At 40.3% G+C, this 14,177-nt stretch overlaps 1 protein-coding gene across 2 annotated transcripts in view; it reads right to left on the reverse strand.

The window, feature by feature from the left end:
- The window catches only part of KIF26B (kinesin family member 26B), a 347,114-nt gene that overhangs the window by 17,092 nt on the left and 315,845 nt on the right, over window positions 1-14,177 (reverse strand). For both annotated transcript variants that reach the window (XM_063443207.1, XM_063443206.1), the window contains exons 11-12: window positions 10,901-11,063; window positions 6,571-9,955 (exon numbers count right to left, since the gene is read on the reverse strand). In XM_063443207.1, coding sequence (XP_063299277.1) covers window positions 6,571-9,955; window positions 10,901-11,063 — 3,548 coding nt within the window. The remainder of the gene's footprint in view (window positions 1-6,570; window positions 9,956-10,900; window positions 11,064-14,177) is intronic.

Genomic DNA, 14,177 nt, shown 5'->3' on the forward strand with positions numbered 1-14,177 from the left:
CTCACCAGCTCCAGAACCCCCACTCGGGGAGATAGGATCGACCGGAGCGGTCTCGACCACACACAAGGCACCGGAGGGGCCCGACAGCACGAACTACCGCACTACAAGACGTCATCAGTGCAAGCATCACCTAAAGGAATCGGCTAATCCCTCGGCAGACGGGCAGCACACCCCTCCCTGCAGCCACACCGGACGCGGTGCAGGTTGAGACATGCTGCAGCATACCACAAGGCCATTGAACTCTAAGCAACATCAGATGGATGTCGGGCTAACTGTCCCCAATGTGATGACCCTATGGCCACCAATTATAGGCAAGAGACTCAGTGTATAACCATACAGAAACGAACGCTACCCTGCTTTTACTCACTGGTGATGCTTAGAGTGTTTCTGTATATTATTTCGTTTTTACTTGATATGTTAGTCTTAATGTCTAGCCAAGCCGGTTACCAGTACCTAAACAATATAATCTCTTGAATTGTGTGTCCTTGTGTGAAACGGTTCTGCCTGTTTTGCCTCTCTTTAGTTAGCAAGTTCACGGTGAGCACATTACGACAATGACAACTTAAAATCTGCCTTCATTTTTTGAATAACACCCAGCGGCTACTAAGCTACAGAAATAGATATAATTTAACATGTTCATAGATGCACTTATTTTAACCACTGTTATCGCTAGTCTTCTCGATATGTTTAACTTGTGCTTACTACCATCTCATTATCTGACATACTGTGTTTCTGCTTGTTTATTACTCTTGAAAGAAAAAAAAAAAAAATGTGCACCTTTTCTTAATTGCCACAGAAATATGTCTTTTGAAATGCCTGTAACTATTATCGTGGCAAATTAAACATGTCTGTCAAAAAAAAAAAAAAAAAGAGTGCATATAGGGTAAGGGATCTAGCGTGTATCTGGAGCGTAATGTGTGTAGTGGTGCAGTGTGAGGGGTGCTGTAGTGTGTGTGTGTGTGTGTGTGTGTGTATATATATATATGTATATATATATATATATATATATTTGGACGTATTGTATGTGTGAGGGGCGCAGTGTGTGTGTATGTAAGAGGGGTGCTGTGTGTGAGGGTGTTTTTATGTGCCGTCACATTCTAGGTTTCTAATTTTCTTTGTCTGTTAACTCACTGAGGGTTATTTTATATATTGGGAGTGTGCTGTATATGTGTGAGCGAGGGTGCCGTGTGTGTGTCTGAGGGTGCTGTGTGTGTGTCTGAGTGCTGTGTGTGTTTGGGTGCTGTGTGTGTCTGGGTGTTGTGTGTGTCTGGGTGCTGTGTGTGTCTGGGTGCTGTGTGTGTCTGAGGGTGATTTGTGTGTCCGAGGGTGCTATGTGTGTCTGGGTGCTTTGTGTGTCCACGGCAACGCTCAGACCTCGCGAGAGGACCTGGCGGAGCTGCTGGCTAGAGCTTCGCCAGTCCTCTCTCCTGCCTCCCTCCCTCACACCCTCTCCAGCTGGCGGCTGCCTGGAAGTGTCTCTGGGCCGATAAGGGAGATCTTTGATCTCCCCACCGGCCCATGGAGGCACTATGCAGGGCCAGCGCTCGGATAGCGCTGGCCCTGCACAGGGCTGGCAGGGGAGATCCTGTGATCTCCCCTGCCGGCCTCGGCCCCACGGCTATCGCGGCCCACCGGGCATTTGCCCGGTATGCCCGATGGCCAGTCCGGGCCTGTCTCCAGGTATTGGTATCTGTGGAGCCATGGTTAATCATCATTACAATATGTAATTAGAAGTTTGTGCAAATATTTCCTGATATTTGAGGACAACATTTCTTAGCAAGCATTTTTTTCTTTATCTATCAATTCTCATATCTTGGTGAGAAAGGACTGGTACATGTAAAATGAATGGATACAAACATATGGAAAGGGGAGCATGTACTCTAAACACATAAACAGGGAGCTCCCAAATCATCCTGCACCTATAACTATAGAGATGTTTATTCATTCATCCAGGAAATCAAGTGAAATCTTTAACCCCTTAAAGTGACATTATAGTCACCTGAACAACTTTAGCTTAATGAAGCAGTTTTGGTGTATAGAACATGCCCCTGCAGCCTCACTGCTCAATCCTCTGCCATTTAGGAGATAAATCCCTTTGTTTATGAACCCTAGTCACACCTCCCTGCATGTGACTTGCACAGCCTTCCATAAACACTTCCTGTACAGAGAGCCCTATTTAGGCTTTCGTTATTGCAAGTTCTGTTTAATTAAGATTTTCTTATCCCCTGCTATGTTACTAGCTTGCTAGACCCTGCAAGAGCTCCTGTATGTGATTACAGTTCAATTTAGAGATTGAGATACAATTATTTAAGGTAAATTACATCTGTTTGAAAGTGAAACCAGTTTTTTTTTTTCATGCAGGCTGTGTCAATCATAGCCAGGGGAGGTGTGGCTAGGGCTGCATAAACAGAAACAAAGTGATTTAACTCCTAAATGGCAGTGAATTGAGCAGTGAGACTGCAGGGGAATAATCTATACACTAAAACTGATTTATTTAGCTAAAGTAATTTAGGTGACTATAGTGTTCCTTTAAGGACACATGACGTGTGACATGGCATGATTCCCTTTTATTCCAGAAGTTTGGTCCTTAAGGGGTTAAAAAGAGCAGATTTGGAGATATTTTTTTTCTTTCTTATTTGTGGTATTTTAGCATAAACGTTCCATTTCCCTACTTAGAGCCCTGTCATCTACTAAATACTGAAACAATAAAAACATTATGTCACAATTACACCAACAAAAAGGTTTTCTCTGTGATATTGTATCTCTAAATTGGTGCAATCAATGGGAAATCAGAGCTAAAATAAAGCATGTACTTGTACTTGCACACAGCTAGAACTGTGCCCTGTGCATGGACTGTTCTAAATAATAAGCTCAGTGAGACAACATAATTTGTGAAGGATTTTGGGAGATAGATTACGATACAATGCTGAAGGGTTAGCAAGCAATCAACAGAGGCACTTCTAAAACTAGGCAGCACTGCTCATTTTTCATTCTATCGGGCCTTCACTGAGGGGCCTCTGCTGATTTATGCTCATGATTTCTGACAGGAAGCATTTCTCTGCACAGTAGTCATAAATAAGAAGGACAGGGTTGCACGACCTGAAATGAGCACATCTTCACTTGTATAATTGTAGCTTTCCATGAATTGTGGCTCTCAGGACAGAAGGCTCTGAGGCTCTTAACACCAATAAGGAGAGTGTGATCCTTTCTCAAACTGCTTGGCCTTTTTATGATTACTTAGAATGAATAAAGTCTCATTTGTAATAGGGTGGGCTGAGGGAGCTTGTGTCTGATAACAGGGCATCAATCTCCCAGTTGAACTATTTTCAGCCTAGGAGACCTGTGTGAAAATTCACCAAGCTGAAGATGAGGATGTGTACCAAAGAGTAGAAGGACCCTTCTGTTATTAAGAATAGAATAACCAACCAAACTGACATACAAACTGTGTGTTCAACATAGGTGCAGATCCAAGCCACATGAAGATGATGTATAGAGGGCAAACAGATTCTGAGTCTTAGTCATAAACAGCTGCATATTCACAATTTGCTATACAGGAGCTAATAGACATGCAGATCTCTTCATTGTTAATAGGCTACTGAAAAGAATTTGTAATCCAAATATGAAGGTTATCCAAAACAGCTGTATAATATTTTCTATCGTTTCCTTTTCTAACATGGAAATACCGGCACTCCATGTTTTGTCTTTGTTTTTTGTCATTGTGTCTTGCGATCATGTGTGTTATCATCAACCTTATTACAACAGGATAGTCAATCTACAATTTATAGAATATCTCAAAGAAACATAGATAATTATACAGTGTTTTTAAGTCACACATAATTCACATTATTCAAGAGAGTTGAATGAACTGTGATGTGTATTGCTTTACCATGGATGTAACAGGCCTCGGCAATACAACTATGGCATTATTTTTAACCATCAGTTATAGAAATCTGTGCTTTTATAAATCAGGTTTGCTTCCGCCTTCTCATAACTCCCCTAAGCTAACCAAAGTGGTAGACGTGCTGTAGGTGAGTATGCCTGCCTCCTTCCACGTACAGGCCAGCATCTTTAGACTATTCAAAATCTCCACAGACGTCAGATCAGCCATGCGCACGTGCACGAGTCGGTGTACAGATGCAAAGGCTTCTCAATAAATGGTTTATTCCCCATGAAGAGAATGTTAGTCTATGCCGGGGAAAAAAGAGAGGGCTTGCAAAGGTTGCAGGTAATCAGATCTGCATCTTTTGCAAGCTAATTTAAGTTATACCCCAGTGAATATGTGCATAAAAAATGCACCTAAACACTGGAGTGGTCCTTTTTCCAGGAACTAAAATACCATCTACTGCTACCTTCCTAACAATTTTCATCCATTCTGATACATTGTGTAGTGGCAGAAACACTGGAATGCTGACTTCTTAAACAAGGGCTGAATTGCTCTTAATATTTTCTGATAATAATTGTGACAATTTGAGATCCAGAAGACAAATCAGTTACTATTAAAGTTGACAATAGCAGGGTGACTATTGTTGAGTTTTCTACTTATTGATAATTCTCAAATCACAATGAAAATTAATTCAACTTCTATTATATCAACAGAGTAAAAATGTGAGCTGGGCCCTCTCTACACAGTGTATTAGTTGGTACAGCTATGTAAAATCTAATTTGTAATGGCTGTTAAAAATATACTATAGGCATTAGAACAACTTTAGCTTAATGAAGCAGTTTTGGTGTATAGATCATGTCCCTGTAGTCTCACTTCTAAATTATTTGCCATTTAGGAGTTAAATCAATTTTGTTTCTACAGCTCTGTAAATTTAACTTTAGTCACACAGCAGGAGACAAGAAAGTCTAAACTAAACAGACTGTGCAATAAAGGAGGTTTAAACATTAGATCTCTATTTACAGGAAGTGTTTAGGAAAGCTGTATAAGTCACATGCAGGGAGGTGTGACTAGGGCTGTATATACAAAGTGATTTGACTTGTAAATGACAGATAATTGAACAATGATACTTCAGGAGCATAATCTATAAACCAAAACGGATTAATTAGGCTGAAGTTGTTTTGGTGCCTATAGTGTCCCTTTAAATTCTGTATTAGGCAGTGGTACTGCATAAACAGGACAGAAGAAGCATCAGCTACTGTTTCATGAATAAAACAGGCATTTATATAACATGTAAAACTATAAAATAAAAATCATAATGAAGACACATATGTAGTTTTGTTATCAATGCACATGGTCCCTTTATAAATAGCATTAACCACTCAATTTAAAAGTCACCTTTGCAGAAAAGCAAGTTAATCACATTTTGTTCAATTCTAATTCAGGATTTTACACCTTACATAATCTTATCACCTGCCATGCACCATCTGTCTCTTGGTTTGTTACACAATAACCCTTTTCTGCCTGCAAACATCTTTTGTTTAACACAATAGTTGGGTTTTACTATATCACTTGAAGTAAAAAAAAGACATACATGTTCTTTCTATATCATCAATCCTAGCATACAGAGATCTGTAATAGACAGTTAACACCGGCTTGGTTGTAAATCTTCCAATAGCATAATGTTTGTGCATACAGTAACTTACAGCATACATGATCAATTTTATTGCCTAATTATATACCAGGCTATTTTCTTGTGCTTACTTCTCTCATATTGATTATTAATACAGTCTGTATTATGACTGTATGCTTTCAATCTGCTTTTCCAATCAATGCTGCCATGCAAATCACATAATGCTTTGCCAGCTGTGGATCTAATATTTACAAATCCGTGCAGGGTTCTATTTGCATGCAGTATCCGACACAAATGCACAGATACACTGAGTCACACAAACACTGACAAACGCACACATACATACACTGGCACACATGAACAGATACATACAATTACACAAACACTGACAAACATGCACAAATACAAACATTGACATGAATTTACAGATACGTATACTGACACACAGACACGCATGCACATATACACATGCTGACACACATAAACACTGACACACATTATCACATGCATACACTGACACACACAAACATTGACACACGTGCACACATACATACACGGACACATGTACAGATACATATGCTGACACATACAAACACTGACACATACTCACAGAAACATACACTGACACACGCAAACACTGACACACATGCACAGATACATACACTGATACACACAAACTAACACATATGTACAGATCCATACACTGACACAAACACAGACACGCATGAATACACACACACACACAATGACACATGTACAGATGCATGTACTGGCATACACAGACACTGACACACATTGAAACACTTAAAATAGTGGCTATGGTTTCTTAAATGATTTTTTTCCTTGAGTTTTTGTAAGCTCAGATATTAATTTATATCTATTTTGGCGTAATAGATGTGCCGCTACAAAAGTGGTTCAGGATTTTTGTCATCTTAAAAATACGTAACAAAGTTACTTTTAGTTCTAATTTGAAATAAAGTTCAAATATATAAAGTTCAGGTAATTTCTATCAAGTCTTTGCATATGCACATATAGGAATATATAAAATATATTGTACCTGTATTGGATCTTTTCTTTGATGTTTTAAGGCTTCTGCACCTTCCACTCACAGAACTGCTATTTTCGCTCATTGAGTCTTGTGCAGAAGAGCCACTTCCAGTGGCTTCACTATCTCTCATCATGCTCTCATAGCCACTGCTTCCACCACTGTGGTAAAAAAGAGCTGTTTTGCCCATAGCTGGGGGCAGCTCTCCACTAAGCACACTGCTATTGTCACTTCCATGGCCACTACTGCAGCGGTGAGGCTTTCTTGGAGGGGTAATCTTGCTATATGGTGAAGGCAAAGTGTGCACAACGGGTTTTTCTTCACCATGAACAGTGCCACGCTCATCTGAGTCTGAATTTCCACGTAATTGAGCTCCCCTGTTACTTGCATTTCCCTGGAGCAATTCTGAAATCCTACCATTCACAGCTCTTAGGGGCAACTTAGAAGCAAGTCCAGAACCTCTGCTTCTGCTGAGAGATTGTGTTGACCAAGACATATTTTTCCCATTTGGAGGCAAGCTTGAACTTCTGCCTACAGACTGTGGAAGAGACTTTGTGGAGAAGCTTAATGTTTTAGTTGTAGAGGCTGAGAGACTACGAGCTTTAGGGCTGGCAAGAAGAAGCTTACTTACTGCAGATATCTTTGAAGGGCTAGATTTAGGTGAAGCACCAGCTGACAATGAGGCATTAGTTAGAGATGGGATACAACTCCGATTCACACTTCTCCCAGATCTTGGCAGAGTACTGTCTTTACCAAGGATCATTCTTGCACTAACTGAAGAGAGGCTTTCTGCTCTCTCTAAAGACAAGCACTCATAATGACTTCCAGTAGACCTTCCCAGTGAATTGGTTCTGCTAGCTAACTGCTCAAGTTTGGCACTGAATAATTTACTACTGCTGTTGCTTCTAGCATCCATGTTGAATCCTGCTAACTTTCCACTAAGTTCATCTGGAAGACTAGGTAAGGAAGATAGAGAGTGTTTTGATGGGCTGCTAGCACTGTGTTGAGGACTTGCTCTATTTCTGTGATCTAGGCTTGATTTTCGCACAGGTGGCAATGGTGGAGTACCTTTAGGCCGTGCAAGTACACAATGTTTGGGAGAGGCAACTCTTCTTTCTAAGGTAGATTTGGATGAATACTGAGCAGCAGCGGAACCCGCAATAATGTTATCTGTATCATAAGTAATTATATCTTGTTCCTCTTGCTTGCAAGACTTTTCTAATCCCCTCTGAAGACTGCCTCGTCGGGAATAATCACTAAAATGTGTTTGACTCTGTGAGTTAAAAGCCATTTCGCAACCATCCACGATTCTTTTTAGGTTATCAGACAATGGTGAGATACTTCCTTCTCCACTGCTACTACTAGATCGATCTGTTATACCTTGCTGTGTGTACCCATCGTGCTCATGTAGATTAGTTGGGACTTCATGCACTTGTCCATCATTAGAATTGGTACTGTCCCTTTTAACATCATCTTCACGTTTTAGCCAAGGATCCTCATAAATAGTTTCAGTTTTACAATCATTATCTTCTTTGTTTACTACAGCCTGGTGAATCTTATCAGACAAACTTACATCTGTCAGGCATTCATTGGTCTCCTGAGTTTTAAATGGACTAAGTGCAATGCAGGGGAAAACAGTAATATTTGTTTTCATTGGCAAGTAGTTTTCACAGCCATTTAGATTTGAGGTATTTGATATAGTGACTGTGGTTTTTCCAACTGCTGAAATTTTACAGCCCTTAATGGGAGACACTTTACTTTGGCTTTCGTCTGTTTCTGATTGCATTACTACTTTGTCTATTGCAGATTTCTGCCTGTTTGTACACATAACACTAATGTTTTGCAGTGCAGTTGTAAACTCTGAAATAGGAGGTTCAGCCATTGCTTCACCGTGGCCGTAACATGCCTGGGCAATAAAACTGTGGCATGATTGTTCACCATCACTTCCTGTGCTCATTTCACTTAACCAGGAACTAATAGAAGAACGTCTACTGCTGCCTTCCTGGCATTTTTCCTCCATTCCAGTCTTTGGAAGAGGCAAAAACTGTGTAATGTTGACTTCTGAAACAGGTGCTGAAGTTGAATAGCTCTCAAGATCTTCACTAATGCTACTAATAATACTGACAGGTCGAGATCCAGAAGCCAAAGCCTGCACAGAGCAGTCACTATTAAAGCTGATGATGCTCGTAGGGCGGCCATTATCAAGCACTCCACTTATTGTCAACTCTTCAACCAAAGTAAACACCAGCTCATCTTCTCCATTGAGCTCCAGAGGTTGCTGTACAGTAACCATAGTGGTACTAAGAACCTCCTTTTTGGACTCTACTGAACTAGTTGACTGGTCATCTACAAATACAGCTTCTGCAGAAAAGCTACTTGAATTTGATAAGGATCTCTTCATGATCTGAGGACTCATTCCTACTGGAGGTGTTCGGATTTCTGGTTGTGGCAAAGATTCAGCAGTAAATGAACAAGATTCCTTATTTCCAGTTGGTGGAGTTGCTGAACAAGGTAGCACTCCTTTCTGGGTATAGACCTTACATCTCTGAGAAGGGGAGTTTGGTGGCTTATACTCAGACGTTTTAGAAAGACTGGCTATGCCTAGTCTTGGTGACCCCATGGCTCTTGGTTTTCCTTCTACAAATCCAGAACTGTTAAGGCTTTCCCGACTTCCCTGTAAGCTACTACTTTGTGATAATTGTGAAGTTCCATTTTGAGCTCCACAGCTACCAGTAACACTTCGAGGAGAGGATGGGGTAGAATTGTTGACAACATGTCCAGAAGGTACTGGGGATTGATTTCTTTGTATTTTTAATGCTGTTGCCGATATACTATCCCTAATGTCCTTATCTGAATGTTGCTGAGTGTTGTTTTCAGAAGCACTTTCTTCTTTATTGGTTTCTGGTGTGTTTTTAGATTCTGCTACTTGACTAAAGGATTTATTTGTTTGATCACTGTATTGAACAGGAAGTTCTTCAAAGGGGAACCCATTTGTTTCCTCACTGCCATCAATACAGTCCAATCTCTCCTGCAGCTCTGCAAAAGTATTACACTTCAGGCAATCTCTTTCTGGTTTGCTGGGAACTGCCTCTACAGCTTCCTCCAATTTTGGTTCATTCTTTGCCTTTTGTAAAACTGGGACTATGGGTACAAAATCAGGTGGACCCTCATTGTCAGTGAGCTCTTTGTCTGATAGGGCGGTTCCATTGGGTCCCACATAAATAACTGTGTCACAAGACTGTTCACTGCTTGATGAGTAATCTGGGTCACTGGACAGGTTAAGAAGAGGAAAGTCAGGGTCAACAACATTTCTTGAATGAAATGGTCTCAGCTGAGTTGGTCTTCGCATCCGTCCTTCTTCACAAGAACTGTCTCCACCAGATGAACTTGATGTGTACTGAAAATAAATGTAAATATAAGTCAGATTTTATATAAATGTAAATATAAGTAAAGGCACATTATATAATGAAATATATTCTCTGTACCACTTTTTGATCAAACTCATGTGTCAAACTATTTATCATAACCAAATACAAAGCATTTTTAATAAATGTATAAAATTAAATAATAATGTTATGATATATGAACGAAAAAGACAATATCACTGCTGAGAATCAAGCCTTTGACTTTGATATACTGCAGCTGAAGCTAACTCGCCGGCCTATGCGTCAAGAAAGGGCAAAGTTTTAAAAGTAAAACAATCACCACAGCAACAATACACTGTTTCCTATGAGTGATGCTTGTCAGTGCACATTTAGAACTTTGCTCTACAGGTATCTTTTACGGATAGTCGTAAAGTTTGCATACTGGGTGAAATGTTGACAAAAAGGCACAAATTAATCAGGATAGTTAGGGAACATCCAACATATTTTTTTCATTCTATATATACACTACATAAGTTAATTTATTCTCTGTTTTAGTAAGATAGAGGAACAATATTTCATATGCTATGAAAACATATCAAGGAAGCTAGCATTTTAAGATTTAACCTACCAATAGGATACTGATTCATACTCATATACATTGTGTCACAGAATTGTGTTGGGTCTAATCATATTTGGTACTTAGTTGTGTTTCATTTTAAAGCACCAACATATGCTGCAGAGCTGTACAATTTGTTTGATCACATTGCTGCATTCCTGACTTTGAACGCTGCCCGGTAACATGTAATACGTTCAGCTCACATAAAACAAAGCCTTTCTTCGCATGTGTACCATTTAATCCTATTGATGTGGAGACTCAATCTGTCGAATTATACCAAATGCCTCACAATATCATCTACCAATAAAAATACCAGCTGCCATTCGTTTGACAATAGTTATTTGTTTCTTCTAACTCTTACCTTGGTTTTCTTTTTCTTCATTCTGAGTACTCGGGAGGCAATCTGGATAGTGGACAGGGTCTCAGCATAGTTACCCGCGGCAGCCGAAATGTGAGCTATCATTGTAGTGCGGCAGTTCATATTCCCCAGTGACTCTCGGAGCAACATTGTAAGCTTGCTTTCTCTGCAGAAACAAAATGAATTAAGGCTGCATTAGTGAACCATGTTTCACTCGTACTGTCATGATGTGACTTCAGAGGCCTGAAGTTCTCTCTTCCCCCCATTCTAATGGCATGCTAATCAGTATCAAGCTGCAGATTCCCATGATGTTATGTCTAGCAATACTAGGGTATGTAATGGCCAGTAACATATACTTTACAGAATTTAATCAGTGATACAACCATCTGATGTGATCTAGTACCTGCCCTGCTGTAAAATGGCTCGGCTCAGTAAATGTCCAGTTAGAAAAGATCTTCAAAGCTTATGATTTCAGTTGTCAGCTTCCTAGCATGACAGCACACATACAAACATGTTCCAGAATACTGAGAAACACAAGTAAAAGATTTGTGATTTGCTTTATATTTTATTGCTGCAAGCAGCCCTGCGGTTTTCTTTTTAATTCTGCATAATGAGACAGAAGAAAAAATAGCCAAAGCATTTAAAAACAAAGCTGGTTTAAGACTGAGTTTTTGTTTGTTGTCCAAATCTTTTTACAATAAAGTTGGGATTTAAATTAAAGGGACACTATAGTCACCAGAACAGCTACAACTTATTGTATTTGTTCTGGTTAGTACAATCATTCCCAGGGCTGAAAAAACTGAAAACTATCACTCAAACATGAAATAAAGCACTCATAGGGCTTCCAAAAAAGAGGATTTGTTGTAAGCAGACGTGCATTTGCATATAATCAGTGTTTCAGTCCAATGTTTAAATCCAACTACCTTGACATATTAAAGAACGTTTCATAATTGGACTGAATTTATGAAATATTGCACAGCAGTAAAAATGACGTTATCTTGCTTATTTTGATGTAACAAGAGTGTGCTCTTCACTTTGGCAGACAACTGGATTATCTCAGTCAACGCCAATATAATTCCCATAGGAAAACATTGGGACGCTATTGCGCATGTTTGGCAAAACACTGTGCTTCACCGCACCAATCCGCATCTCCTCATAGAGATGCATTGCATCAATGCATCTCTATGGGGAGCATTTAGCGCCTCCATGCAAAGCATGGAGATGCTCTGCATAGGTGCTGCACACTGTGCAGCACTGGACTAGGAAGCAGCTCTAGTGGCCGTCTGAGTGACTGTCACTAGAGATGTTCCTAGGCAGCAATGTAAACACTGCCTTCTCTCTGAAAAGGTAGCATTTACAGTGCTTAGCATACAGGGACAGACTATAGACACCAGAACCACTACATTAAACTATAGAAGTTCTGGTGACTATAGTGTCACTTTAATATGTATTCTTTCTCTCACCGTTCGACTCTAAATTACAGGGAGAGCAGAAGACACAAGTGAAGATGCATGTGTCTTTCTCCCCCAATTTCCTTTCATGTGTCTCTTAGCCCAAGCCCCTTTGTCTCTTACTTCCCTTCCCCAGCCCTTCTGTTAGTCTCTTTCCCAGGCTGCAGCACTTCTGTGTGTCTCTTTCCCCACAGCTCCTCTGTGGGTCTCCTTCTCCCCTTCACCAGCCGCTGTGTGTGTCTCCTGTTCCCCTTTTCCAGCCCCTCTGTCTCTTTCTACCCAGATCCCTCCGTGCCTTTTTTTCTCCCCAGCCTCTCCGTGTGTCATTTACTCCCCTGCCCCAGTATGTGTCTCATTCCACTTTCTCCAGCCTTACATGTGTATCATTACCCCCGCCACCCCTCCATGCTTATAAATCCATCCCCCCAGACATCCATGTGTCTCAATTCATCCCCCAGACCACCATGAGTCTCATTAGCCCCCTTAGCCCCTCCATGTGTCTTGTTAGCCCCTCCATATATCTTATTAGACATTCATTTCATGTCCAAAATCCAAAACCTGTAATAATCTAAATTTAGATATTCAAACAACGACAAAAAGGGCGTACCTTATATATTTCTTACCTATTTACCTCTAAGATCTACAAGGGAGCTTTTGTGACACTTTACCAGAATAACTTTCACAGATTCAGGTTAAATAATAAAAACCAGAAAATATGGGCATATTAGATAAACTATCATATGCATGAAAAGTAAATTACTGCACTGAATTATTTATGCAGCCAAATTGTCTGACTTTAATTAAAGAGCCATACCCTTTTAAAACCATCTGCTTTTAAGTCTTTTTATACTGGCCCCAAGGCCAGAGATCAGTTGCTTTTAGTATAATCTTTGTATAAATGCACATGAACATGTCCTTTAATGTTTGCATGTAAAACACTAAATGGTTTGTTTTGTTTTAACCTTCAGATCTACCCTTTTATTTATGAGGCACGTATGTGATGCATTGTGAAATGTCATGGCAACATGTGTGCCACATATGTGCATTATATAACTATTCTTACACTTCTGCAGTTGGAGTTCTACTGAGAAGTAAAAATAAATAAATACAATTGGAAAACCTTTTTTTGTATTCCTCTTTGAGTTGTTCATTTCTTATATTTTCCTGGAAAAGAAAATTCGTGTGTTGGGTAAACAAAGCCATGTGCACGCCAATGGCCACTACTTATCAGATGTGTGTCAGCTAAGTGCAGTTTGTAGGCATGATTGTATTACAGTAACTAGAAATAGATTCTTATTCTGGTTGCAAGAATATTATAGATAAAGATGGAAAGAACTTTCCAGCCCCCCAGCATATAGGACATCCAGCCATGCTCTCTGCATGGTCCTACGCACATCTAATGATACGCTTGCACTTTGCTTGGGGACAGATACCGGACACCATAGGAACAAAAATACAGTGGTGGGATTGGACCCCCAAAATAGGGACTATCCCACCAAAAGCAGGATATGTGTGAGAGATGTTTTGGGGGAAGTGGCTCTTGTAGTTGTACTTGGGTGTGGCTGTGGGGAGATGCAGGGGGTATGTGGCTGTGTGGAGATGTAGGGGCATAGCACTGGGAGGATGTGGAAGGATGTGGGGAGATGTAGGAGGGACATAGCTGGGGAGAGATTTAGTGGTATGTGGCAGGGGATGTAGCTGAGGGGCAAAGTAGAGGGGATGTAGTTGTGGGGAGATTTAGGGGTGTGAAACTGTGGGGAAATTTAGTGGTGTGTGGCTTTGGTGAGATATAGGGGGGGTGTAGTTGTGGGGAGATTTAGGGTGTGTAG

Source organism: Pelobates fuscus, chromosome 2 (genome assembly GCF_036172605.1).
Source record: "Pelobates fuscus isolate aPelFus1 chromosome 2, aPelFus1.pri, whole genome shotgun sequence".
Lineage (NCBI taxonomy): Eukaryota > Metazoa > Chordata > Amphibia > Anura > Pelobatidae > Pelobates > Pelobates fuscus.